We start from the raw sequence: 24,854 nt of genomic DNA, 5'->3' as shown, positions 1-24,854 counted from the left end.
CACATATTTCCTTCACCACCGCAGTTTTCTATTTCCATATTTCTTTTACTAAATGTATTTTATTTTATTAGTACCTGTATTTATTATAAGAAATTGTATTTACCATCGTTAGAATGGACTGCATAAGTCTGTCAAATAAATAAACACATCCATCTATCCAAACATATCCATAATAAAATTAAATAATAAATTTTGCGGCTGTGCATGTGTTGTGATTGACTTTTATATTAATTTAAGAAACAAAAAGATTCCACATTATTTAAGTAGAATGGACAGCCCACCCACCAATAGTAATAAATTCTCCATGATTTGAAAGATATTTTTAAGACTAACGTTATTTCTTATAAATTTTGAAAGAGAGCAATTTTAAAGTTTGAAAGGCTCTGAAAAATTTGAATTTTAGTTTACAACCCTAATTATAGTGTCAGTAGATCCATTGAGAATTCGTTCATGCGGGTTTTATTTTTACTATAACGTTTTTACACAAAATACTGAAGAATTGCTGAAGAATCTGGTGATATATATAACTCAATATGCCTAAATAAATAACATATCATATTTATTTAGTTATCTTTCAACAATTTTGTTACTACGATGGCCCCTCTGCCTGGAATCAATTGCCTTCAAACTTACGAATCATCGACAGTCCCAGTCAGTTCAGATCCCAACTAAAATCTCACTTCTTTAGATTATCATACCATCAATTTCAAATCAGAAAATATAACATGTCTCTTTAGTTTAGTTAGAATGTAAATTTAAGTATACAATAGTAAAGTGCCCTTGAGGTAATTTTTCACAAAACGGGCGCTATATAAATCAGCCAAATATTATTATTATTACGATGACTCCATCTCAATTAGCTGTATGTCCTGAGATATAATGTGATAAATTAGTCATCACTGTTGATGGTGGGGCAACGCTCCATACATTTCTGCTATTAATGATTTTCTTTTATTTATGATAATGATATATTTACGTTTTTATAGTATTTTAGTAGGGGAGGCACTGCTATTTGCCAAATGGAATGCTCGCCGCTAATAATTGTATATTACACATTACTCTAAAACCTCTACTTATGTCTCGATATATTTACATATTTTGTTCATATTGTGATTTCCTATGTGTTGTGTTGGTTTACAGGTAAAAGCATCAAATTCTGACGAAAACTTTACTGGTTTAATAAATAGTTGGTCCACAGAGCATATTTTACCCTTTAGTGACTTCAAACATGTGGAACCTATCTTGGCACAGAGGGTAGTTATTTTGGAAAACCTGTCCAAAGGCAGCTCTACAATTGAATTACAATTATCCATAGCTGAGTTGCAATTACAATATGCAGGTAAGAAAATAACGGCTCATGTAAACAAACAAATTATACATAATGGTAAATATCACATACATACTTGTAACTATCCATTATGCAATAATTGTAAGCGCGAACACGAGGATTAATGGCCATGCAGGGTCACCAAAGTATGACAAATTTTATTTTACATAATAATTTATAAATTGTACAGGGAAAATTGCCACACCAAAAATATGTTTTTTTTAAATATGATTCATTCATCATCTCCTCAACCATCTATTTAAATATAATAGATTCAAAGTGAAACACCTACTTCCTATAAAGAAATTAAATGGCTTTATTTTAATTTGATTTTGTTATCTATATTTTCTGTGATCTGTGTTTAAGAGGATGAATAGTCCTGTGTGTGAAATTTACCCAGAACCGTTAATGAGTGTTTTCGACTCGATTGCTACTTTCAGATAAAAATTCTGAAAAAGAGATTAGTCCGCCTCATGGTGTGCTAGTTAAAGCATTTGCTTGCCATGGCTGAGGTGTTAAGTTCAATTCCTGGCAGGGTTGAGATGGAATATTTTTTTATTTGTGGTTTTTCACAATAATATTTCAAAGTCCCTGGATTAAATCTGAAGGGTGAAACTGAACATGCCTTCGTGTATCAAATAATCAACATAGGCTGCATTGGAGTACTACAGAAGTGTCCAATGTACCATTAAGTATGAAAAGGGAAATGATGATGATAATTTTAATATTATTTGTATTAACTAGGTGTAATAAATTGTTAAATTATTAGAGCCAAAAAAAAATCTAAGATATGTCAGCCTTCGTGATGCAATGGCTAAAACGCTTGACTCATAGATTCCGTGTTCGATTATTATCGGTGAGAAGACAAAAATTAAATGTGATTTTTCTGAAGCCTGGGTATTCTGTGCTGTAATCCTCTTCTGTAATTGAGCCTTGAGGCCTGTTGTGTAAAAAAAAAAAAACAAACAAACCTCTTTATATTTCCAGAATTGGCTTTATCTAATGGTTGGGTACAAGTAGCTACTCGCTGGATCAATAGTGCTTCTCGTACTAGTTCTGACCTCCTTACTTCCCATTCCAAAATCAAGGAAGACCCCAGTAGAGTGGAAAAAGTCAAAGGGCTCATCAAGATAGCTGAAGGAAAGGCGGCTTGGAGAAGTGGCCACTGTGACGTGGCTCTGCATTTAGTCAAAACACTAATCGCCCACGGGAACAATGGAGATAGTTTGCTTTTTGCCAATGCACTCAGGTAATAGATACAATATTTCCCTTGAAAGATAATTCAACAGTGGTGGAAAAATTAGTGAAGAAGAAGAAATATTTTTTTAAGGGAAAATCCATATTTTTTTCTACTCTTGATTTATGTGGAGTTTGAGTATTTATTGATGTAGGTGAGATTTTACTGAATTATTTTAGGCAGAATGGTGAGTGTTATAGTGTGTAAATTGGCCACTTCAACCATTTATGGCTAAAAGTCATAAGCCCAGTAAATGCCTATTATTTCACTATTTTTTTTTCTTAAATAAGTTCTTCATCTTTGTTGAAATATTGACAAACTTTATAGTGAATTAAACTCAGTAACTCATAACTAAGACTTGGACATACTAAAACTATTTCTCTATCATTGTTTATATTTAAATTTTGTTGACCAAAATAGATCATCTTACAGAATCCTCTATCCTTCTTTTACCCCTTTTTCTTGTTATATCCTTCACCTCACCCTTTCTTATTGCATTGCGATTTATTTTTATATTTTTAAAATTACTTTTTCATATTTTCAATCCTTGTAAATATTTTAATATTATTCTACGATAAATAACTGTACTCCATTATTTTCCCACAGTAAAATAAAATTACTCTAAATTTGGGATAAAGCATTTCAATTGTTTTTGTTTTACAGATTATACGGATCGTGGATGGTAGAAACTCGTAGTGAGAGCGCTATAGATATTTTAGAATCCTATCTAAACCGATCTCTCGAAGTTTTGGGACCTAATGGTGACATGAAAGCTAAAATTGAGGCATACCTTACAATAGCCAGATTCTCTGATGGCGAGTATAAACAGGTACAAACTTTTTTCAATATGTGAATATTTGTTATATTATGTTATTTCATCACTTCATATCAATTTATGTATGTATGTATGTATGTCTATATACTATGCATGTTCTGTTACGATGTTGTGTTCTGTTTTGAAATGACTATGTGAACTGCAAAGGTTGTATCTTAAATTATGAAATATTCTTATTATCTAATTAATGTTGCGTATTGTAAGGTTTTAATAACAATATTTTGTTTTATTAGTCATGTTCATCTTCTCTTATATTTTTTTAAAAAAGAGACAAGAAAAATTATTGTACATCGGTGGTCCCAACTCACCACGGAAAAAAAGTCCCGCGAAGTTGAAAATTTTACTGAAAAATAGTTTAAATAATGAATTAGTTTTAAATATATTAGTTACTAATTATTTCCAGTGTTAAATTTGACATTTTAAATACACATTTTTAAAATTGTTTATTACACATATTCATTTTTATATCAAACCAACGATTATGTATCTCATTCTGACTTTTCTTTACATTACATTTTTATATTAAACCGACGATTATTTATCTCATTCTGACTATTCAATACATTACATTTTTATATTAAACCGATGATTATGTATCTCATTCTGAATATTCTTTACATTACATTTTTATATTAAACCGGCTATTATGTATCTCATTGTGACTTTTCTTTACAATACATTTTTATATTAAACCAGCAATTATGTATCTCATTCTGACTATTCTTTACAATATTTTTTTTTGCATTTAGATGGATACGTACATGAAGTCGGCAGCATTTGTCAACAAAATAAAGTGCATGGAGCGATGTAAAGATACCGCTATTTCACTTCAAGAAAAGAAACAATCACAAAATACTCTTCTCTCAAAGTATGTACATATTTACCATTAAATTTAATTTTGATTTGAATTTCATACACTTTAAAACATAGGTATTTCTTAGAGAAGCAAAATGTTATATTCGCAATATTTTTTGTATTGTTGCTTACCTTTTAGCTCGGGTGGTCATAAAAATATTCATGAAATTTAAGAATGAAAAAGTGGATAGTTTTTTTTTACTTACTGATATCCCTAAGTATCAAGCGCGTCCTGTCCATATACATGCTGTGGATGTGTTGCATCCCTTGAAATTTTTTAATGATAAATGTGTATTTATTATTAAAAAATTTATAAATATGAAATAAAATCTACAGATATTTCCAAAATGAATAATTCATATAGCTCATCATAATATAATCCTCCTGAGAAATTAAAATACTTCAAGCGCACTTTACAAAAGTGATTCTATGCAATATGTATTATTTCATGTATATTTTTTAGACACCATAAGTATATATTAAATTATGTAAATTAATGCTTCGACACGGGTTGTACCCAGTGAGGTATTCATTTTTTTAAAAAGTGTAATGTAAAACGTGAAAAAAATTAAAAAATCAATATAGAATTTAATTTGACTGAAAATTTAAGTAAAACTTTTCAGAAAAACATTATTTTGTCATCACGTGCTTAGGGTTAATTTAAATGACAATTTTAAAGCAATGTAAATAAACAAATACATAACTGATTTAAGTGTAAATTTTTTCATGTATGTACCTATATCTACCATCATACCTAATAAAAGTAAGAACACAATTCTTTTTTGTTAGCATCCCTACTGTAAAAGTCACCGCATGTCCTGCTAAGTACATATGTCTATTTGATTTTTTTTGCTTATGTTAGTAGCTGGAATTACACAGAAAAGTATGTTTTTTTAGTTTGACAGCTGTCATCTGCCCAGTTCGTTTGTTGTGAAGTGAATTTCTGTCATCCTTTTAGATGGTATTTATTTATTAATGATATTTAAGCCAAGTTTAATATATTTCAATAAAAATAAACTAATTTTATTGAATAAACATGTATTGTGAGATAATAATACATGTTTATGAACTTTGCCTATTTATTTTCAGTATAACAGCCAGAGTTCATTAAAAGTAAACCAATAATTACTTAATTTTGTAATTTTATTTTTTTTAATTCCAAGTAATTCCTTTAGTACCTACATAATTAAAATTATTGTTTATATCCACAATTATAAATTCCAAGTGTATAAAATGGTAAATTACGCAGTTGTTAATTTTTGTTACATAAATTTTTATTTCAAAATGTATAATTTGTTTTATTTTGTTTCATTATAAAGGGATGAAAGGAAAGCTATGTTTTTAAACACTGGACAAAATAGAATTGACGAGATTGAAATATCTAATACACAAACCGAAAGAGATTACTACCTCAAGTTGGCTGTCAGGTATGCAATTTGGATTTACTTCATTTTCAAAGTACATACTCATAATATGTCAAATAATAAATGTTCAAATATTTTAACAGCTACTTATTTTTTTATATTTTTGTCTATAGATCATCTTTTAAATTAACTATTTTGTTTAAGATGGGGTCTCCAAACACGCCCAGTATCCGGCCCCCTATAGTTTATTTTTATTACATTGTGATATTTCATTTTTGTGTATTTCATTTTGGAGAATGTTTTTTCACACATAAATTAAAAGAGTAAGTAGTTCTGAAAGCGGGAAAAAAGCCACGGCAAAAGGACATGGCAATGCTATGATTGGTGTAAATATTTCTAAGAAAAAAAAATCTTAGAGGTCAATTTTATGGCAAAACTTGTTATATATTTTATTTTTTTCTAGATGTTATTTATCTTCTCTTGCGATTGGTGAAGACAATAACCTGTGCGTGTTTAGAGTGATTTCCCTATGGCTATATAACCCCACTCTAGACTTGGATATCTCCGGTTGCTCCTTGTTAGAGTTCTTCAAGTCTATTCCTTCTAGAAAATTCTTACCTGTGATACCGCAGCTGGCTCCCAGAATTTCCTCTATCAATGGGAAACCTTATCAACAGACTATCTACAGCTTGATAGGTATGCCATTTACCTATTTTAAAATAATACAAATAATATATAGTAATGTACTGTTATAATCAATCAGTCCCTATATAAATATAATCCGCATATTGTGATCAAACTTTGCCTAAATTGCCATCACTGAAAATAATTGTGCATACTAGTGTAAATTCTTAAAAAATTTAACCAAATTTATTTATTTACTTAAATGTTCCTATTTTTCATAACTTTTTTACAAATAACACCTGCATTCAGAAGTTAATGAACTTCAATAAAAAGCAAAGAATTTTTTTTTCAAATTGTTAACAATTTATGTTGTTTTGTGTGAAAATAAAAGTTTATATTATTGTTGCATTTCTATCCTTTGCTTAAATGTTCTCAACCGGTTATTGTTTTAAAAAAATATTGGTCCCACAGTGATCACAATAAGCTGATGAATTCCACTGCACAAATAAAACTTGGTTTTATTTCTATAAAGCTAACTGTTTATTTGAACTTTATTGATGTAGAAAAAATATTCAATAACAATTTTTTTTCACAAGCTGTCAAATTAAAAATTTGAGAAACCCTAGTAGGTTGAGATTACTTGCATGCTATACATGGTTACAGATTTATTTTTCACTGAGTTTACAATGGTAAGAATAATTTATTATAAAGAGCTTTAGAGATTGAACAGCACATATTTGCTGGGGGCTGTTGGCGTGGAAAAGAGAGCCATCTGTCTTGTGTTTTTTGTTTTATAATGTTTTGACGTGCCCTCTATTACCCTGTCTTACATTCTTTGTGATCTTCAGTTGCGTGACTCCTCTTCCAGCTGATAGGCTATATAACTAGGCTGCATGTGACTATTGTCAGTTATATATGTTATGCATTTATAGGGCCTGTCACTAAGTGGTTTTAGTGATTGCTACATGCTATGTAACACTCACCATTCTGCCCATCTTTGAACATTTATATTTATTCAATTCTTCCATTTGCTGATTTTTGTGAAGTAAATGTTCTGAAACCTTTGTTTATTGTGAGATTTATCCAAATTATTTCACCTGCTAAGCAACACCTACATTTATAACACCTATACTTCTTAGAACATCGATTTGGTTGAAACGACAGTTTGAGTTGTTCGATCAAAAATGTCTTTATACTTATCTGCAAATATTTCGACTTAATCATCAATATGTATATTATTGACAATTCAATAATATACATATCAAATTTAGTTTGTTTTTGTTAGGGGAGTTCCTACACCATTTGGAGATGACAGAAGAAAATGACATTATTCTTTGATGTGTATTTATTACATGTTGAATAAAATACATAATTTAGTTATGAAGCACGAGAGTAACGACAATAATTAAATTGAACTACACTGCACAATGTTACCACGCCCTATGGTCCTTGAATAGATCTTGTTTTTTTATTCTGGATGTCTCTGATGGAGATGAAGTTGATCTACACCAGGATTTTGCCATCCAATTTTATTTTTAAGAGTTAATGTTCTGTGTGTATAAGTTGGTCTTGGACAATATAATCTACCTAAACAGAAAATGCTTAGTTGCTTTCTTCGGTCGACACTAGATATCTGGTAAATACTTGGCCATTTGTACGTCTCATCGATCTGTCGACGTCGTACCCGCATACATATTTATTAGCATCTCACTACCATTATATAAAAACAATAATTATATTTAACAAAATCTTTCTTTCAGAAAGGTGTCTGATTGAGCATCCATACCACACATTGCCCGTGGTTCTAGCGCTAAAAAATACCAATAAAGATGCTGAATTTATAAAGACAGCCGACAAGTCGGTTGTCCCCAGTGGTAAATATATTTACCTTTTATTTATAACTTATTTTGAGTGCAGTCAGCAGCCAACGTTAACATATTTTTTACTTTTTATTTTTAGAAGAACCGTACATCGCAGCTGCACGGAAAATGCTTGATGCAGTTTCAAGGAGGGGAAATGAAAAATTAACAAATATTATCAAGCAGACTGATGCACTCAGTATAGGTAACTAATTGAATTAAGGTGCATTATTTTATATGCTTTTTTAAAAATGATATTTTACTTTACCATTACATACCTACATTATGTTTTTCCAACAGCGTTGATAAGTTTGGCCAACTTGAAGATTGAAAAGAGATCACCAGAACTACCCGTCCCGAAATCAGAAATTATCAAAAAGTTAAAACAATTACCTCTAGCACTTATACCGACTGTGACAATCCCCGTTAAAAACGATGGAAACTATTCTGACATTCCCAGTAAGTATATTCTATCAAAAAATTATTAAAATTTATATTGATTTATTTTTGAATTGTTAAATAATTCATCGTAGTTAGGATTACTTTACAGGTTATTTAACTCATTAAATTATGGCAGACTTTGGTAATTTTAATAAATGAACATTTCAAATGCATCTTATGACAGTTAATGAATACAAAAACGTATGCATATACCCACATGTAGATACTTACATAGACAACAGCCATCTTCTGAAACATACGAAAGGTGAAAACTGCTCATATGTATATTATGCACAAAAGCTGTATTCTTCTTCTTCTTGCGGTGCCTTCATTTCCTCCTGACGTTGGCAATCACTACAGCGAAAGCAACTCGGTCCTGCGCTACTCCGAGGCCCGGACAACTGCTTGTTGGATGTACTAGCCATAGTGATTCATGGAAAGATGACCGGAGTGCTTTCCCGTGGCTTTCTCTGGTAGATTTTTCTATCGGGGTTACCTTCCCTTAGCTGGTTGGTTCTGGTTTGGAGGTGCCAGAAACTCGCCTTTCATCCTCTCGTTATCTGCTGTGATCACACCGTCAAGAGTGTGATCCCATTGCCCAGGGTTCGCGACGTGGACGCTAACGAGTTGGACTGGTCAGTAGTGTTGCCGGTGGAATGTAACTGGGCATTTGCAGCATTTAATAGAATCACGCCCCCAAGCAAGACGTGACTCACTGCGACCCTACTGACGGCTCGAACCCCAAGCTGTATTCAGCAAGCCTTATTAATGTGTGCATTCTGACTTGGCATTTGTAATGTGTAATGTGGACTTCTGAGCGCGTAGAATAGTTCATGAAGTTTTGCTGCGGTGTAATTATTAGAAATATACATATTAATATATTTCAGTATAGGGGCGTTAGGTAAGGTGATACCATCTAACCTAAACCATTTACATTAGTCCTTGAAAAAATCTTCAAAACGCTGAACTGGGAACGTAGGGGAATAAAGATTGACGGGGTACGTTTAAACCAACTCCATTTTGTGAATGATGGAGACTGCCATACGTACTACTTACTACATAATGTCTTTTTCTTTTTTTAACAGGTGTCGTTTCATTTTCGGATAAGTTTTTACTAGTAGGAGGAGTCAATGTTCCCAAGAAAATTTCTTGCAGAGGTTCTGATGGCGTTGATAGACCCATGCTTGTCAAAGTAAGCAGACCAATGTTATACCTTATATCAAATTATAATGTAGATGTTCTTTTTTATATTTTTCTCTGTCCGGGCGGAATGAATAATACAGTTCTGTGTGTGAAATAGAACTATAACCCTGGACGAGTGTTTTTGGCTTGGTGGCTAACTTCAGGTGAAAATCCTGAAAACCGATGTCTGCCTCGTGGTCGATTAGAGCTTTTGCTTATAGGCAATCCTGAGGTCCTGGGTCCAATTCCCGGCAAGGTCGATGTGAAATATCTACTATTTTTTTCTCTTTCGGTGCTGCTGAACAGCTCTTATTCATTGCAAATTATTATGAAAATAAAACTTGGTTATTAGTGTTACACAATTTTTATTCTTTTACAAGAACACTACCACAGTTTCGGGAGAGCACTCTTCCCACCGACGGCTGATATAAAACCAATAATGTAAACACAGAATATTGTTCACAATGTCATAGAATTTAAACAAATTAATCAGTGAAACTTAAAGCAGGGGGGTTTACTCTACTTATCTAAGGTGTGAGCATATATATGGATAGTTATCTAAAGTACAGATATGGAAACATGATCAATGAGGGAAAGAACGTTAATTAGAATTTATTTCTTGAAATTTAGCATATAAATGGAAGTTACAATAATTAAGCCTAAGATTTAATATGTGGGAAGACATCACTCGGCTAAGAGGTGTTAACAGATGCCGGTCTACGTGGGTAAGTGAAGTGAGGGAGTAAAGGCGAGGGGTGATTAAATTGTGATTAAGTTGTTCTCAGAATTTAGATTTTTGTGAATTTCTATTATTTCTAGATTATCAAATTCTATGACATTGTGACCAATTTTCTGTGTTTACTATATTAATTTTATATCACCCGTCGATGTGAGGAGTGCTCTCCCGAAACTGTAGTAGTGTTCTTGTAAAATAATAAAAATTTTGTACAAAGTTTTATTTTCATTATAATTTATAATGAAGTGTAACGAAGTGAATGCCGATTCAATTAACAATATTTTATTAATTGTATTTAGTAACTTGTAATTATTTTCGTTACCCACTAAGTCTAGAGAGATTTCGGTTAGCCTATTTCCAGGTTCTATTTAATCGGTAGTTTTCCACTGCTGCTTGTCTATTACAAATGATCGCAGCGATTGGAATACCAATATCCTGCTCTATGCTCCGCGGGGTATGTATGGGGAAATGATTATGATGATTTTTATAATTATTGAAAATTATACTACGTAATTCCATATAATATGATTCTTTCTTTAGGGTGAAGATGACATACGACAAGATGCTGTGATGCAGCAAGTATTTATTATAGTAAATCACCTCCTGGCGTCAGATCAGCAGACGAGAAGAAGACGTCTTTTAATAAGAACTTACAAAGTAAGGATAAAAAAAATACTGTACATTTGTCTGAGTAATCTTGTTATGGGGTCTATTTAAAGCTAGTGAAACCGCCTAAGTAAATTTGAATTGTTATATAAAATTATTAGATTCTGTAAAAATTCTTTACATATATATATATAATTCCTCTGTACGTGTGATGTCACCGTACTCCTCTTAAACGGCTTAACCGCTTTACGTGCGGTTTTCAGAGAAATATAAATCTTTGCGCTGTGCGTGTTCGTAGATATCAAAATCTTCAATCGAATATGTAAAAAAAGAGTTAGGAGCATAAATGTTTTATTCATCGATCTACCAGGGTTGCATTCGAGGAGAATGCATTTGCGAAAAAATGGAAAGATGTTTTTTTTTTGTGTATAAAAAAAATATTGTTTTTGAATGTATACAAACAGCATTTGTTTTTTGTGGATCTCAATCAGATTCTTTCCTTTATTTATTTCTTTTTATTAGATTTTTGGTAACACTAAAATAATATTAAATTCAATACATTAAAAAAATCGTATTCCTACATAAGTACCACTTTGTTGGTGAAACGACCGGAGTTTGACGTTTGCAAAAAAATGCCATATTTGAAAAAATATTTATTTTGTTTTGGAATTCAACCATAAACAAGTACCTGCTTAAATTCAATATTTTTTTAATATAAACAATTTTTAGTTTTGGAATTAAATCACAAACAAGTGCCTAGATGAAAAGTATTTTTCCAAGATGATAGCAGGCAAGCCAACGTTCGGGCAGGACAACGTCTGTCGGGTCCGCTAGTGTCATATATATCTCAAACTAAACGGTTTGGGTGGGTAGGAAGAAATTGCCTTAAGGCTATATGCCCGCCCTTATATGTATTTAAAGTGTAAAATAAATAAGAAAAGTAGGTTATTCCGAAGATGAACGGCTTATGCAGAAAAAGCATTACAAAAAAATATGTATTGTGCTATGGAATGCTGAGCATTCTCTCCTGGGATGAGCTAAGTGTCAGAGCTAATGGAGCTGTCAGAGTCATGAGCTATATGCTTATGGAAGTCAATGTGCACTGGTATTTTGTCGTTTGTACATTTTTTAATAGATTTTTATCTCTAGGTGGTGGCGTTGTCTCGGCGCAGCGGTGTGATAGAGTGGTGCGAGGGTACAGAGCCCATAGGGCGCCTCCTCACGGGGGCCGACGGGAGCAGCGGCTATCACAGCCGCCTGCGCCCGCGCGACCTTTCCTCCTGCGAGGCCCGTCAGCTCATGGACAAGAACCGGCTCCATTCCAACGAGGTCAAGCTTAAAGTATTCAAGGGGATTTTGGCCAAACTTAAACCGGTCTTCCATCACTTCTTCTTTGAAACTTTTCTGCTGCCTGCCGTGTGGTACGAAAGAAGATTGGCGTACACTCACAGGTGATTATTATCCCTATTTTATATTCTATATTATTGATGTGGAAGATAACTAGTACAACTTAATTTTCTCAACAGAGCTAATAATGTACCGAAGTTAAAATCAATGTTCACTATGAATAACCCAGAGGTCATTCATTCAAATTAAACACTATCTCCTTCAAATCCAACCCCAGGAAAAACTTCCAGATAAACTGAGTTTAGGAGCAATGGAATAGCCTTCCTGGAAAAGTGATTGTTGCTATTTAAAACACAGTGCATTAATACCTGCTAGCTTAAAATATATATTTTTTTTTTTATATGTCGTGTACCTACATTAAAAAAATGAAAAAATAATAATAAAGAAACAGACCCAGACCTGTGAAAAATAACATTTTATATACACACTAGAGAAAAAAGGTTTGTATGCATAATCGATGCAATAAATAACCGAAACAATAGAAAAAAAAAAACTACTTTTTTATTATTATTTTTGTAAAAATCACCTCTTGAACTACTCAACAAAAAATATATCTTTCTGTCGTAGTATTGACATTTATTTGAAAAAATATATTTTAAATATTATTTCTCTTTTGAATTTTAAAAGGCAGTGTATCAATTCATTATCTTCAAATTTAAATACATAAATGCTACTTTATTGAATTAAATTGTTTACCTTTTATTAACTTATATCTGTCTTCTTAATTATTATTTTTCTAACTTATTCTAATTTTAAGATTCTTTTAATATAACTGATGGGAATAAATCCACTTTTGTTCTCTCCACTGCAATATATGTATGTATTCTATGAATACCCATATATTTTTACTAATATGTAAACATATTTTTTTTTCAAATTTATTCCTCTTAATTCATTTTTATTTGCTACTTTACTACTTTCTACTATTTTTTCTATATTATGTACAACCTTGTAAACTTTACAATTAAAATAATTATCTCAATTTACAACTATGCTATATACAATAACATTCTACAATTTTGTATTATAAAATATATACCAAAAGTGCCAATATATTGTCAACAGAAATCCATCACTGTTTATGACAAATTTGACCACTTTAGAGTAGAGAGAAAAAAACGTTTTGTTATATGAGCGTTCAGTAAAATTAAAGCGATCAATTTTTTTTACATTTAAATCTTACTTTACTATGAGGAAATTCAGTTGTTTTTTTTTTTTTTTTAATTGTTCCTAGACTATCAAACTGAGCCAAAAATAAATGTATCAAAAATAAATCATCCTACTACCATCGCTATGATTTTTTTAAGTTTTGTAATTTTGAAAATTCCCACTGAAAATTCGAAATTACTCCGCGTGTAACGTCACAGGTTCTAGTCAGAGAGTGATAAAAACACACATCCGAATGGAAAACGTAACTGACAAGACGCAAAGAAAACAGGGGTTTAACTGACATTTATTGTACGAACCGCTGATTTGTATGAATTTCACGACAATGTTTGACATGATCAGATTAGTTTGTAGGAACGACATACAGTTTGTTTTTATTGCTGACATTTAAAAGTTAAACCCCAGAGAATTTATTATAATCACAAACTAAATTTATATACTGTTATAATTGATTCGCTCTTTGTTGATTAACTGATCAGTGAATTTCGATTAGATTTGATTCCGTGTCCTTATTTGTGATTATATTTAAATATGCCTCCGAAAATATATGCAGTCAACAAAGTTATGTCAAAGCATATTGACTGTCAAGTCAAAAGTCAAAACAAAAACACGCTAACGCTGCTAACATTGGAAAAAATGGCTACGCCGAAAAATGAAAATCTGTCGCCGGTCGCCATAACAACATTACAACACTATTATTTATTGGCTATTATAAGCACGTGATCATGTGAACCAGTGATTTATTAAAGTAGTTCATTTTTATTCATTTTATCATACATTTTCCAGAAACTTCACCGTACAATTAAATGTTCTAATTCTTACCACGTGTAAGAAAACATTTTTTATATACAATTTGCCGTAGGGCTTGATTATGTAAAATGTTTTTTTTTGTTTTTACTAGCAACGTTTGAATATATTTTCAGCCAAATGGCATATCTGGATAACTTAGGCAGTGATGGATTGCCGTCGACGATAAACCAATTTTAATTTGGTTTATATTCACACCTCACTAGGCGTTTGCCTATTCTAGCACTTGCAATTTGTACATTCACTTTTTGGAACTACTAATTTGTTTGATCCATCAAAATGATTTAGTGTATATTATATTATGTATTCACAAACATGGTTTATTACATTTTCAGTGTGGCAACATCATCTATGATAGGATATATCCTCGGATTGGGAGACCGTCATGTCCAAAATATACTCATTGATAAATCTACCGCAGAAGTTGTTCACATTGATTTTGGTTTGTATGATTTCTTTTTTTCTTGCTTGATTACTTTACCTTCATGTAACATTGTACCAATGCAGTGCCCAATGCACCATCGGGTACGGTTAGGGATATGATGATAATTGAAACTACAATTTCTCTGTATTTTCAGGAATCGCATTCGAACAAGGAAGAGTTCAGCCAACTCCAGAAACTGTTCCCTTCCGACTCACCCAGGATATAGTGGCCGGAATGGGTATAGCGGGAATTGAAGGAGTCTTCAGAAGGTTACTATAGTAGTCTAATAAAATCCAATAAAAAACATAGTCACAATTTAGTTTACACAACCACTCCATATTTAGATATACATAGACTGCCAGAAAGTAAATTTCACTCGTGAAACGTTTAAAAACTCGCATAACATATTATATTCAATTAGATTAAATATCTGCATGCCATTGTATTTATTTGTTTTTTTCGCAGGTGTTGTGAGAAAACTATGGATGTGCTGAAAGCAAACCAGGAAACTTTACTGACCATATTGGAGGTTCTTTTGTGTGATCCTCTGTACATTTGGACTTATAGCAAGCAAGACCTCCCCACACAACCACTTTCCAATTACAATAACACTGGTATGTTTTTTTTTTTTTTTTTTAAATCCTTAAGTAGGGCACACATAAACATATTCTTATGTGTGCTCCAATAATAACATTTTGGTATCTCAATATTCAATAATAATTCAATCAGGCATTTTTAATTAACCTAAGTAAGGACTACTAAATGCATATCAATTTGTATGCGTTCTATTTTATACCATAATATCATGGTACGCAGTTGATTTGAATGCATAAATTTTTCATCAATTGTAACTTTTTTCAACTACCCCTGTGTTTTTTTTAATACCCATTTTTTTTTTTAAATGAAAAAGATGTATTTGTATTCTTATGATTTACCCAAATATTTCAATTTTGGAGCCATTTTCCTCGGACCTCTGATCCGTGAGTCCGCGACACTAGCCACGGGACCACAACCCAGTTCCCGGTTTATTTTATATATATTCGTATATATATTTTTTAAAGGTGTTTACCCATTTTTAATTTTAACCAGTTAATGGGAAGTGAGTACACATTTTTAACACCCTTATCAAATTGTAATTCAACATGTTATGGAAAGTATTTAAAATGTTACAATTATAATAAAATATGTAAAATATCAAGCCTTCTGTTGGCCTTATCACCCTTTTTCAGAATAGGAATAATAAATGCTTTCTTTTTAAAATTTTCATGATATCCGGAACTGTTCATAGATAAATTAAATTAGTGATGTAAAACAGGGTCGGTTGTCCACTGTATGTATCGTAGCATATCATTTAACTTTGTCCATTTCAGAAATGACTGGATCAGGGAGCGAGGCTGAACGTGCCTTGCTACGAGTGCGAAACAAACTGGCGGGAGTGGAGTTTGGTAGCGTTCTCGCCACCTCTGGTCAGGTTGCGAGACTGTTGCAACAAGCTACAGATCACAACAACCTGTCGAGACTGTTCCCCGGGTGGCAACCTTATCTTTAAATCTTCCAAAATGTACCTGAAACTATTTTTATATTCAAATAATAGAGATGCAACAGATATTTGGCTATCACATAGCTATTTCCAACTGTATGTTTAATTTTCAGAGTAATAATGCGTACCTAGAGAGGAGCCCAAACGTAGGAAAACCATTTTATGACTATTGGGTATTAAGTTAGCTACAGTTCGTAGCAAAACAATGGGCCGTACTCAGGTTGAGAATTGCCAAATGGATATTAATTTGCATTGTAATTACTTTTTAATATGTACCTGTGTATTTATCATTGCAGGGTTATTCCAATCTATTTTTCTATAATTCGCCTATATTTATTTTATAAAACTAAAAATACATGTTTGTTTATTTTTTTATTTATTTATTCATTTTATTCACAATATATTAATGTTATATTTATTGATACATAAATCCCAACTCGATTGAACCAAAGTCCCGTGTTGAGTTTGTTTGTTTGTCCGTCACACCTCCAAAATGGCGAGTTGTAGCGGCCTAAAATTTGGACACGTAATTTTAGATGCGATTTCAAGGTTAACTAACGTTGCTATTTTCGAGCAAAATTTTAATCGACCTTTACTCGATAAAAACTCAAACTTTATATGGATGCCTAGTGCGGCCCTGACATATTGCCCATAATCAACTGTCATTATCATACATACTTTGATTCACAAATTTATCCCCTAAATTGAGAAAAAATAGTAGCTGAAGTAATATTGATGTAAGGAAAGTTTTTAAGCAACATAATACACGTGTCGGGACAATTAATGCCAAAAATCAATGTAAATCATGGGAAAATATTTGGAATCAATTACCTGTGAAAACTGACACCTTTGACTATCCTACTGCTGCAACCAAACATACTGCAATTCACCATAGTCGATTTTTATTTATTATAATGTAAATATCCAAGTTATTTACAAACAAAGCCAAGCACAGCTACAAAGCATCCGATCGAACCGTTGTTGTCAAATAAAATAAAATGGCCACCAATTGGTTGCTAGCCAACAGACCAACATCGCTTGCGTTCTATGAAACATAGTGTTAGGGCTTCTCTCTAGGTACGCATTATTACTCTGAGGTTTAATTACTATTTGACTGAAAACCGGTAGTTAAAAAAAAGCGGTAACTAAAATAAATTATTTTTACGTGTTTTTAATTCAGATTAACTAAATAATAACCAATCAAAATTGTCTCTTATTATATATATTTTTTTAACAAAAAAATATTGTTGGGTGTAGCATATTAAGAACAGATGCACCAAAAATAGTTAAGTTCAAAATGTTTACAGTCAAATAATGAGGAAGTTCAGACATACAGATAATTGTATATAAAAATGTATTTTTACGCGCGGTAAAAATTAGAGTGTTAAATTGTACTGAAAAGTTTCTTGATAACACATGAAAAAAATTATGGAAAATGCTTTTAATAAAGACAAACTACTTTAAACGACGTCACTAGTTCTTCCGAATTAACGAATGATAAGTTGTGATAGATTTTCAGTTTACATTAAGTCAACTGATAAATCAACAGAACACATTGAGAAGAAGGGAAAGAGAACTTGAGACATCACAGGCAGAGTAATTGCAAAAATACACTTTAATAAATCATAGCGATGATAGTACAATACATTAGTCTACTAACAAATAAAAAATATTAAAAAACCACTGAACTTCCTCATTGTTGCGTTTTTGTAAAAATTGCCTAAATGTAACAAGTAAGGTAGAACAACTCGATTTGCCCATTTTTTTGAAAACTCGACAATTATTTCACTAAAATTTATTGCAACAGAGGGAAATTTTTTTTGTGAATATGGAAGTCTAGGCATTTACAGAGCTTATGATCTGTCATTGGCTTGTTTAAGTGGCCGCTTTACACACTATAACATTCACCATACTGCCTATGTTTACACATCCGCATTCACTCAACTCTTCCATATGTTGACTTCTGTGAAGTAAAAAAGCTGAAACCTTTATTGATGTGATTGAGATTCATTTGACTGAATTATTTCACCTACTAGACAACGCTTTATTTCAAATGATTTCATTTTAAAATTATCTTTTTTTTGTGCAAATAGTCCTTAGATTTTCTTTCTCCTTTTTTAGTTGATGAGTTCTTTTGTTATTGAGTTCCCACCTTTTAGTATAGTGGTTAACACATTCTTTATAAGCTTGATGTTAAATATTTTCCACTAAAATATTACATAGTTTGCCTGGGACTGGCCCAAATTCCCTTTATGCAACAAATAATTTGCAGATACACTGCAATCAGTGTACCGATTTCAAACTCTATGTAAGTAATGGTGGTGTAGTCAGTTTTATAAGACAACTGCGTTACTACTACGTACAAGATGCTATTATATACTATTACATCTTCACCATCAAAATTAACCTAAAATTTGGAGTAGGTACCCTAGAAAATGTGTAGGAACTATATATATCATATACCGTAAAACGCTGCAACTTTGCCGCAATTTTGACTTTTTTTGTAGATATCTCTGAACCTATTTATTATTATGGCTGTTAATGCGTTTTAGATGGAAGACGGACCTAATGCCTAGCCGTATAAGTTCCAAATCCTTTTAAATCTTGCAAGTTTTCCTAATTACATGCATTCAAAGTCGTAGGCAAAGTTGTGTGCAAAAGGCGCAACTTTGCCTCGAAGAATACCTCAGTAAATATAATGTTTCTCTTTATAGTATTTTTTTTCCATATGCAAGAGTCGCTGTGCTTGACCCCGGCAGTCAAATTATTGCCATTAAGGAAATAGATTTTTATTCACAGCTAATGGGGAAAGTTGTAGCAGGTACCACAAACTTCCCATACAAACATGTCGGTAAGTGTAGGGTTGTGCCAAAAAAAGATTTTTTTTTTCCACTTTTATTTCTATTTTTTCCTAAGTTAAACAAATAATCAGAAGTAAATCTAAATAAAGTTGGTAACAGTAGGTATTAATATCAGTCTATTATATCTATAATAATAGGTAGTCTTCTCTCTCAAACCTAAAGTTACTTTTTAGGCAGGTAATTAAAATTTCAGCAACACAAAGTAGGAACAATATTAAAAGCTATGACACTAAACAAACATACGTAAAAAATAAAACGAAAAACAAAAATAGCTAACTGTTTAACCAACATCGTTACTTTTTACTTTTAGAAACCACTAAGAATATATTTAAAAAAACTAGATATGCTTAAAACCAAACAAGCTAATAATAGTCTTATTTTGCTGAAAATACCGTTAAGTATAAAATTAGCATGTTATAACAAAATATCCTATTTGTGAATAGGAACATTATTATATTACTAACTTTAGGTACGGAAACTATAAAATCAAATATTTTGGTACATCTTTAGGTACCCAAAAGAAAAGAAATATTTTCAAAAAATCTCAAACAAAATACAAAATTATTAAAATAATTACTCAAAATACGATAAGGGAAATATTTCGACAGATTGACCAAGACGATTGTGAAAATATTCGTCTGATTTATTAGTTAGGTAAGTAATACCATTTTTACTTATTGGATGTTATACTTATTAAGATTTAAATGAAATATGAAATGTCCTCGTCGGGAAATTTGGGGATCAGGTAATACTGCAATAACATCTTTTAAATCTTGTACAGCACATACATCTTCAATACTAGGGTAGATCATTTAACAATCAGTCATTTATTTATTTATTCATATATATGTACATTACAAAATAAAATATCTTAATTCATACATATATAAATAATTAGGTAAAATTAGGTATATGTAAAAAAAACACATTAGTATACATAATATCCAAAGAATAATATGTTAAAAAAGTAAGAGAATCTTGTAACGAAAAACTCCCTCAGAGACGTGAAAAATGTCAATGTCCAAAGTTATATTGTTCAACATAGAGATAGCCCTTCCAACAGGCATAACCATTGGCAGGTTGGTCCTGTGTATTGGAATGTGAAACAGTCTATGTTGACGCTGTCTAAGGTAATTATCAGGAACATAAAAGCTAATGCTCCGCATAATTTCAGGGTTGTCAATAATACCGCGCAACAATCGAAAGAAGTGCGTTGTTAAATACACATTCCTTCTAGTCTTCAAACTGCTGTAACCAAGCATACCCTGGAGAAACTCAGTGGGATAAAGCCATGGATAATATCCGCACTCCCTCATGTAGAGAAACCGAAGAAATTTCTTCTGAACCCTCTCCACCATAAGAGAGTACTTCAACTCACACGGTCCCCAAATCATCGAGCCACTCTCGAGTCTACTTCGCACCAACGAGTTATAAAGAATTCTCAGTACTCGTGTACTACCAAAAACCCTAGCAGTACGCAAGACGAATCCTAACATCTTCAATGAACTACTACAAACTGTTTCGATCTGATCATGAAATGTCAGGGAACTCACAAAAGTGATGCCTAGATCTTTAACCTTCGCAATCCGCAAAAGATTCTGGTCATTCATTCTATAGCGGAAGAATAGCGTTTTGTGGGCCCTGGTGAAAGACATAACTGAGCATTTTGAAATATTGAACAATAATTTATTTCGTCTTCCCCATTCAGATACGTTTAATATATCCGTTTGGAGAGAACGAAAATCATCCAAAGTTTTAACCCTCAAAAATAGTTTCAAGTCATCCGCGAATAATAAAAAACGCGATTTGACTACAACTTTTTTAATATCATTGATAAAAATAGAGAACAGTAATGGACCCAAGTTGGATCCCTGGGGAACACCTGAGTAAGTATTAAAAATTTTTGATGCAAACAAGCCATGTGAAACGTATTGATTTCGGTTTCGGAGGTAGCTCGCCATTAATTTTAGCATTCCATCCGAGAAACCGATCTCACTCAGCTTGTTTAACATAACATCATGATCGACTGTATCAAAGGCTTTGGCAAAGTCATTATATGAACAGTCAACCTGATGTCCTGCATCTAATGCAGCCGTAATATAGTCTGTAAATATTATTAAATTTGTTTCAACCGAGCGACCCTTCCTGAACCCATGCTGTTCATCTATTATAAATGGCTCGACTCGAGAAGCGATGATTTTACTTATTAAAATTTCAAATACCTTAGCTGGCGCTGAAAGTACAGCTAGATGAAGACAGCTAGATGAAGACTGATCCCTTATCACGCTTAGAATTTTTGACTTTTCGTGTAAATTTCACTGTGGGAATTTTTTCATTTATTGATAAAACCTTCCCTACAAAGTGCTTAGTGCTCTTTTTTGCAGCGAATTTAGCTATTATCCAGCTGTTTTCTTGAAATTCATGACAATCTTTCACGTCAACATTAATGTCACTCAGTTCGAAAGGGGATATTATGCTTTCTTGTTCAAAGTCTTCTTGTTCTTGTAAATATGACGCAATATAAGTATCAAAATTTTCGTAGTCGGAGTCGTCTGCAGCATGAAAAGAAGTTTCCGACACCGGGCTTGAGTCGCTGTTGTACACATGTTTCTTTTGTTTTCTTATTTTGGATGATTGGCCTTGAGAAGTTCTTTTTCGTTTAGTCATTTGTGTATTTATATCTCGTAAAACGTTTTTTTTGGGGGAAGCTTCTTTTAAAACTATATTAGACGTAATTATTATCTTCGGTTTTTTATTCTTGTTCGGGGAGTCATTTTTAGGTACATTAACTATTTTCAAATCCAGGCATTCTGGTGTGTCAACCCAAAACGGAGTATTCATTTCTGAATTCTTTGTTAAATTCCTCAGCCAATGTACGAATTTATTTGAAACTGTCGCCAAAGGCTGCATGTAAACGTTTATGGCACTTATGGAAAGCTTGCAAAGACTGTCAGGACTTTTAGTTTCAGGACACTTTATTTCCTTCTTCTTGACATATGTTATTTTCAACGGTCCTGGTAAACTTGAGTCTTTTTTCTCTTTTTGTGTATTTATTTTCGTAACCTTCTTTATTTTTTTAGCTTTAGCTAGCTCTTCTGCTTGTTCAGTTGAAATAGATTTACCAGGTATGACTGGAAGCTTGCTGTTTTTGCCTGTTTTTATTGGTTGTGATTGTCTATTTTGCTGTAAAAACTCCAAAAGGCTAGCATCAAATTGACGAAAATTTTCTTCTTGTAGTGTTGGCATTTTTAATGTCACTCTTAAGGGATTGAAAGGAAATATTCCGGATCCTTCAAATCCTTTACATATGTTGATCTCTTTTGTAATGTTTATTTTTGACATTAGCTCCTGCAGTAGCTGCGGGAAATGACATTTGTTGATTGTGCTTGTAGTGATGTGTGCAGCTTTATAATTTGTTAAAATTTCACGCCAATGTCGTTTCATTGGTCCAAAAAATGCCACGTCTAGTGGTTGAGTAAGGTGTGTAGCATTTTTTGGAAGAAAAGTAAATCTAATGTTTTGACTTTGACATATTTGAATTGTCTCGACACTTAGGTGAGATGCCAAGTTATCGCCGATAATAAGTTTTACGCCGTCACGAGAGTCTGCCCATGGCATAACTATAGTCTTGAACCAATCATCAAAACAAATCATATCGAACCATCCAGATTTGGTGCGATTATACCTAGCATCTTTTGGACCATTTTCACACCACTTGGACCACAAATGATCTGCTTTGTAAACCACATAAGGTGGTAGGCAAATTCCGTCAGCAGTTCCGCTGAACATGATTGATACTGAGCTTTTGCTTGCATTAATTACCCTTTCTGGGTGTTTTGTGCCTCTTTTGAAAATACATTTTTTAGATCCGGGGTCGTCACTTAAATTTGTCTCATCAAAATTGAGAATATTACTGGTGGGAACATCTTTAAGAGAAATTTTCAAATTTCTGTAGTATTCGTCCATTTCCTCTACTGTTTTTGCAGCACGGCTTCGTTTTATATTTTGTGTTGCCCTTTGTGAAAAATTGTGTCGTTTTAAGAAAAAACGGGCCCAGCGTTCACCAGGCATTTTTCCTTTAAAAAGAGCAGATTTTCCACTTTTTAAAAGGTAGTTGTAAACTACAATACGCAAATCTAAAAGAGAAAGAGGACAACCAAATTCTGCTGAAATATTCACCACGTCCGCTATGTGAGCTTCTTCCTCAGTTGAAAACTCTGTAGGTCGACCAAATGGTTTATTATGTACGCTTTTGACTTTGTTGCTAATTGTCCGACGTGGGATCCCAAACTGCTTTTCTGCTTCGTATGATGAAATAATTTTTCTTCGAACGAGATCTACAGCAACTTCCAGCATTTCCTTCGAGTAATCAGAATAACTACGAGCTCCTACTCTACGCCTTCTTCGCTGTTGATTGTTTGCCATTTTTCACATAACTGCAATAGAATTAAGATTTCCATAATTTTTAGTATTCAATTTGTCCTCGAAATATCGTTTTATCAATAGATTTGAGATATTTTGTAAACTTATTATAACGATCATCGATAGAGATAAACTTTGAATTAAGTTATGTTTCGAACACTTATATAAGTAGTGTGTCATATTTAAATCATAATTAAAAGTTTATTTGTATTACTAGAAATAAACTAAAAAAACTTTATCCGGGTAAATTATATAAAGTCAAATAAATTCAAATTTCGTTTAATAAAAAAATTAAATTAAATGAAAAAATCAAATTTAAGATAAAGCACTTTGACTACTAGTGATAACCCTAGAACCAGGCAAAAAGTACAAATCGTGTTTTCAAAACACTGCACAACATTGCCTAGCAAGTTTTTTTGATGAAATCGTGTACTTTTGATAAAAGTATCAAACAATACGAAAAATATACAGTATTTTCTTACCCCGGGACGGTTTTACTTTTCAAAAACACTTTTGGTTTTTCTTGAACTTTAAAAGTTTTAGGAGACCAAAATTTCACGACTCCTCCTGCCGACATTCATCGCTCAACTGAGAGCGCAACAATGGAGTTGGCGTTATGAAAAATAAAAAAGGTGTTGCCAGGACAATGAAAAATTACTACCAAATGGTAAAAAGTGAGAAAAAGCCAATCAAATGCGAAATATCGTAATCGTAACGAAACAGGAAAAGTTGTGGCCGGTAGGAAAAGTTGCAGCGTTTTACGGTACATGGCTATTTAGAGTTAAGTAACTTGATGGATCATAATATTTTGTTTATAACCAAATCACTATCTATTGCATCTTTATCTAACTTTTATTGCATTTTAAAAATTGATTGTTGTTATTATTTTTTTAAGGTATAATATACTATTAATGTAGAACTCTTGACATTCTTTCTTAATATACGTTTAGAGTTATTTATAATTTATTTTAAATTAAAAGACATTGTGACATTATATTTTACTTTATTTTTTATCACATTTCTACAATAACAATACATTTAAAGTATAAAAATTAAAGTAATATTAAATGACATTTTCTTTGATGTGTTCATTTGTTAAAAACATATTTTCTTGTTGTAGTATTGTAGTCATTTGTGGTTGTTAAAAAATCACAAAATGT

At 32.2% G+C, this 24,854-nt stretch overlaps 1 protein-coding gene and 1 long non-coding RNA gene across 2 annotated transcripts in view; one reads left to right on the top strand and one right to left on the bottom strand.

Moving 5' to 3' along the window:
* tefu (Serine/threonine-protein kinase tefu) overlaps window positions 1–16,505 on the top strand; it is a 47,348-nt gene extending 30,843 nt beyond the window's left edge. The window contains exons 22-37 of the mRNA XM_088234331.1: window positions 1,141–1,339; window positions 2,315–2,576; window positions 3,228–3,393; window positions 4,149–4,267; window positions 5,574–5,681; window positions 6,082–6,314; window positions 8,003–8,116; window positions 8,202–8,306; window positions 8,402–8,560; window positions 9,628–9,734; window positions 11,001–11,117; window positions 12,216–12,517; window positions 14,783–14,889; window positions 15,026–15,140; window positions 15,337–15,485; window positions 16,242–16,505. Of these exons, the coding sequence (XP_088090457.1) occupies window positions 1,141–1,339; window positions 2,315–2,576; window positions 3,228–3,393; window positions 4,149–4,267; window positions 5,574–5,681; window positions 6,082–6,314; window positions 8,003–8,116; window positions 8,202–8,306; window positions 8,402–8,560; window positions 9,628–9,734; window positions 11,001–11,117; window positions 12,216–12,517; window positions 14,783–14,889; window positions 15,026–15,140; window positions 15,337–15,485; window positions 16,242–16,420 (2,541 nt within the window). The 3' untranslated portion in view covers window positions 16,421–16,505. The remainder of the gene's footprint in view (window positions 1–1,140; window positions 1,340–2,314; window positions 2,577–3,227; window positions 3,394–4,148; window positions 4,268–5,573; window positions 5,682–6,081; window positions 6,315–8,002; window positions 8,117–8,201; window positions 8,307–8,401; window positions 8,561–9,627; window positions 9,735–11,000; window positions 11,118–12,215; window positions 12,518–14,782; window positions 14,890–15,025; window positions 15,141–15,336; window positions 15,486–16,241) is intronic.
* Window positions 16,506–22,339: 5,834 nt separating this feature from the next.
* On the bottom strand, window positions 22,340–24,285 carry LOC148276394 (uncharacterized). Its single transcript, XR_015823748.1, has 2 exons — window positions 24,177–24,285; window positions 22,340–23,708 (listed from the first exon to the last, which is right to left on the bottom strand). It is a non-coding gene; the product is annotated as an uncharacterized LOC148276394 (long non-coding RNA).
* Window positions 24,286–24,854: the final 569 nt, after the last annotated feature.

The sequence above is a fragment of the Micrasema longulum genome, unplaced genomic scaffold, assembly GCF_059751315.1.
Source record: "Micrasema longulum isolate JH-2025_06_02 unplaced genomic scaffold, ASM5975131v1 h1tg001225l, whole genome shotgun sequence".
Classification (NCBI taxonomy): domain Eukaryota; kingdom Metazoa; phylum Arthropoda; class Insecta; order Trichoptera; family Brachycentridae; genus Micrasema; species Micrasema longulum.
This window is presented reverse-complemented; position numbering and strand designations above follow the sequence as displayed.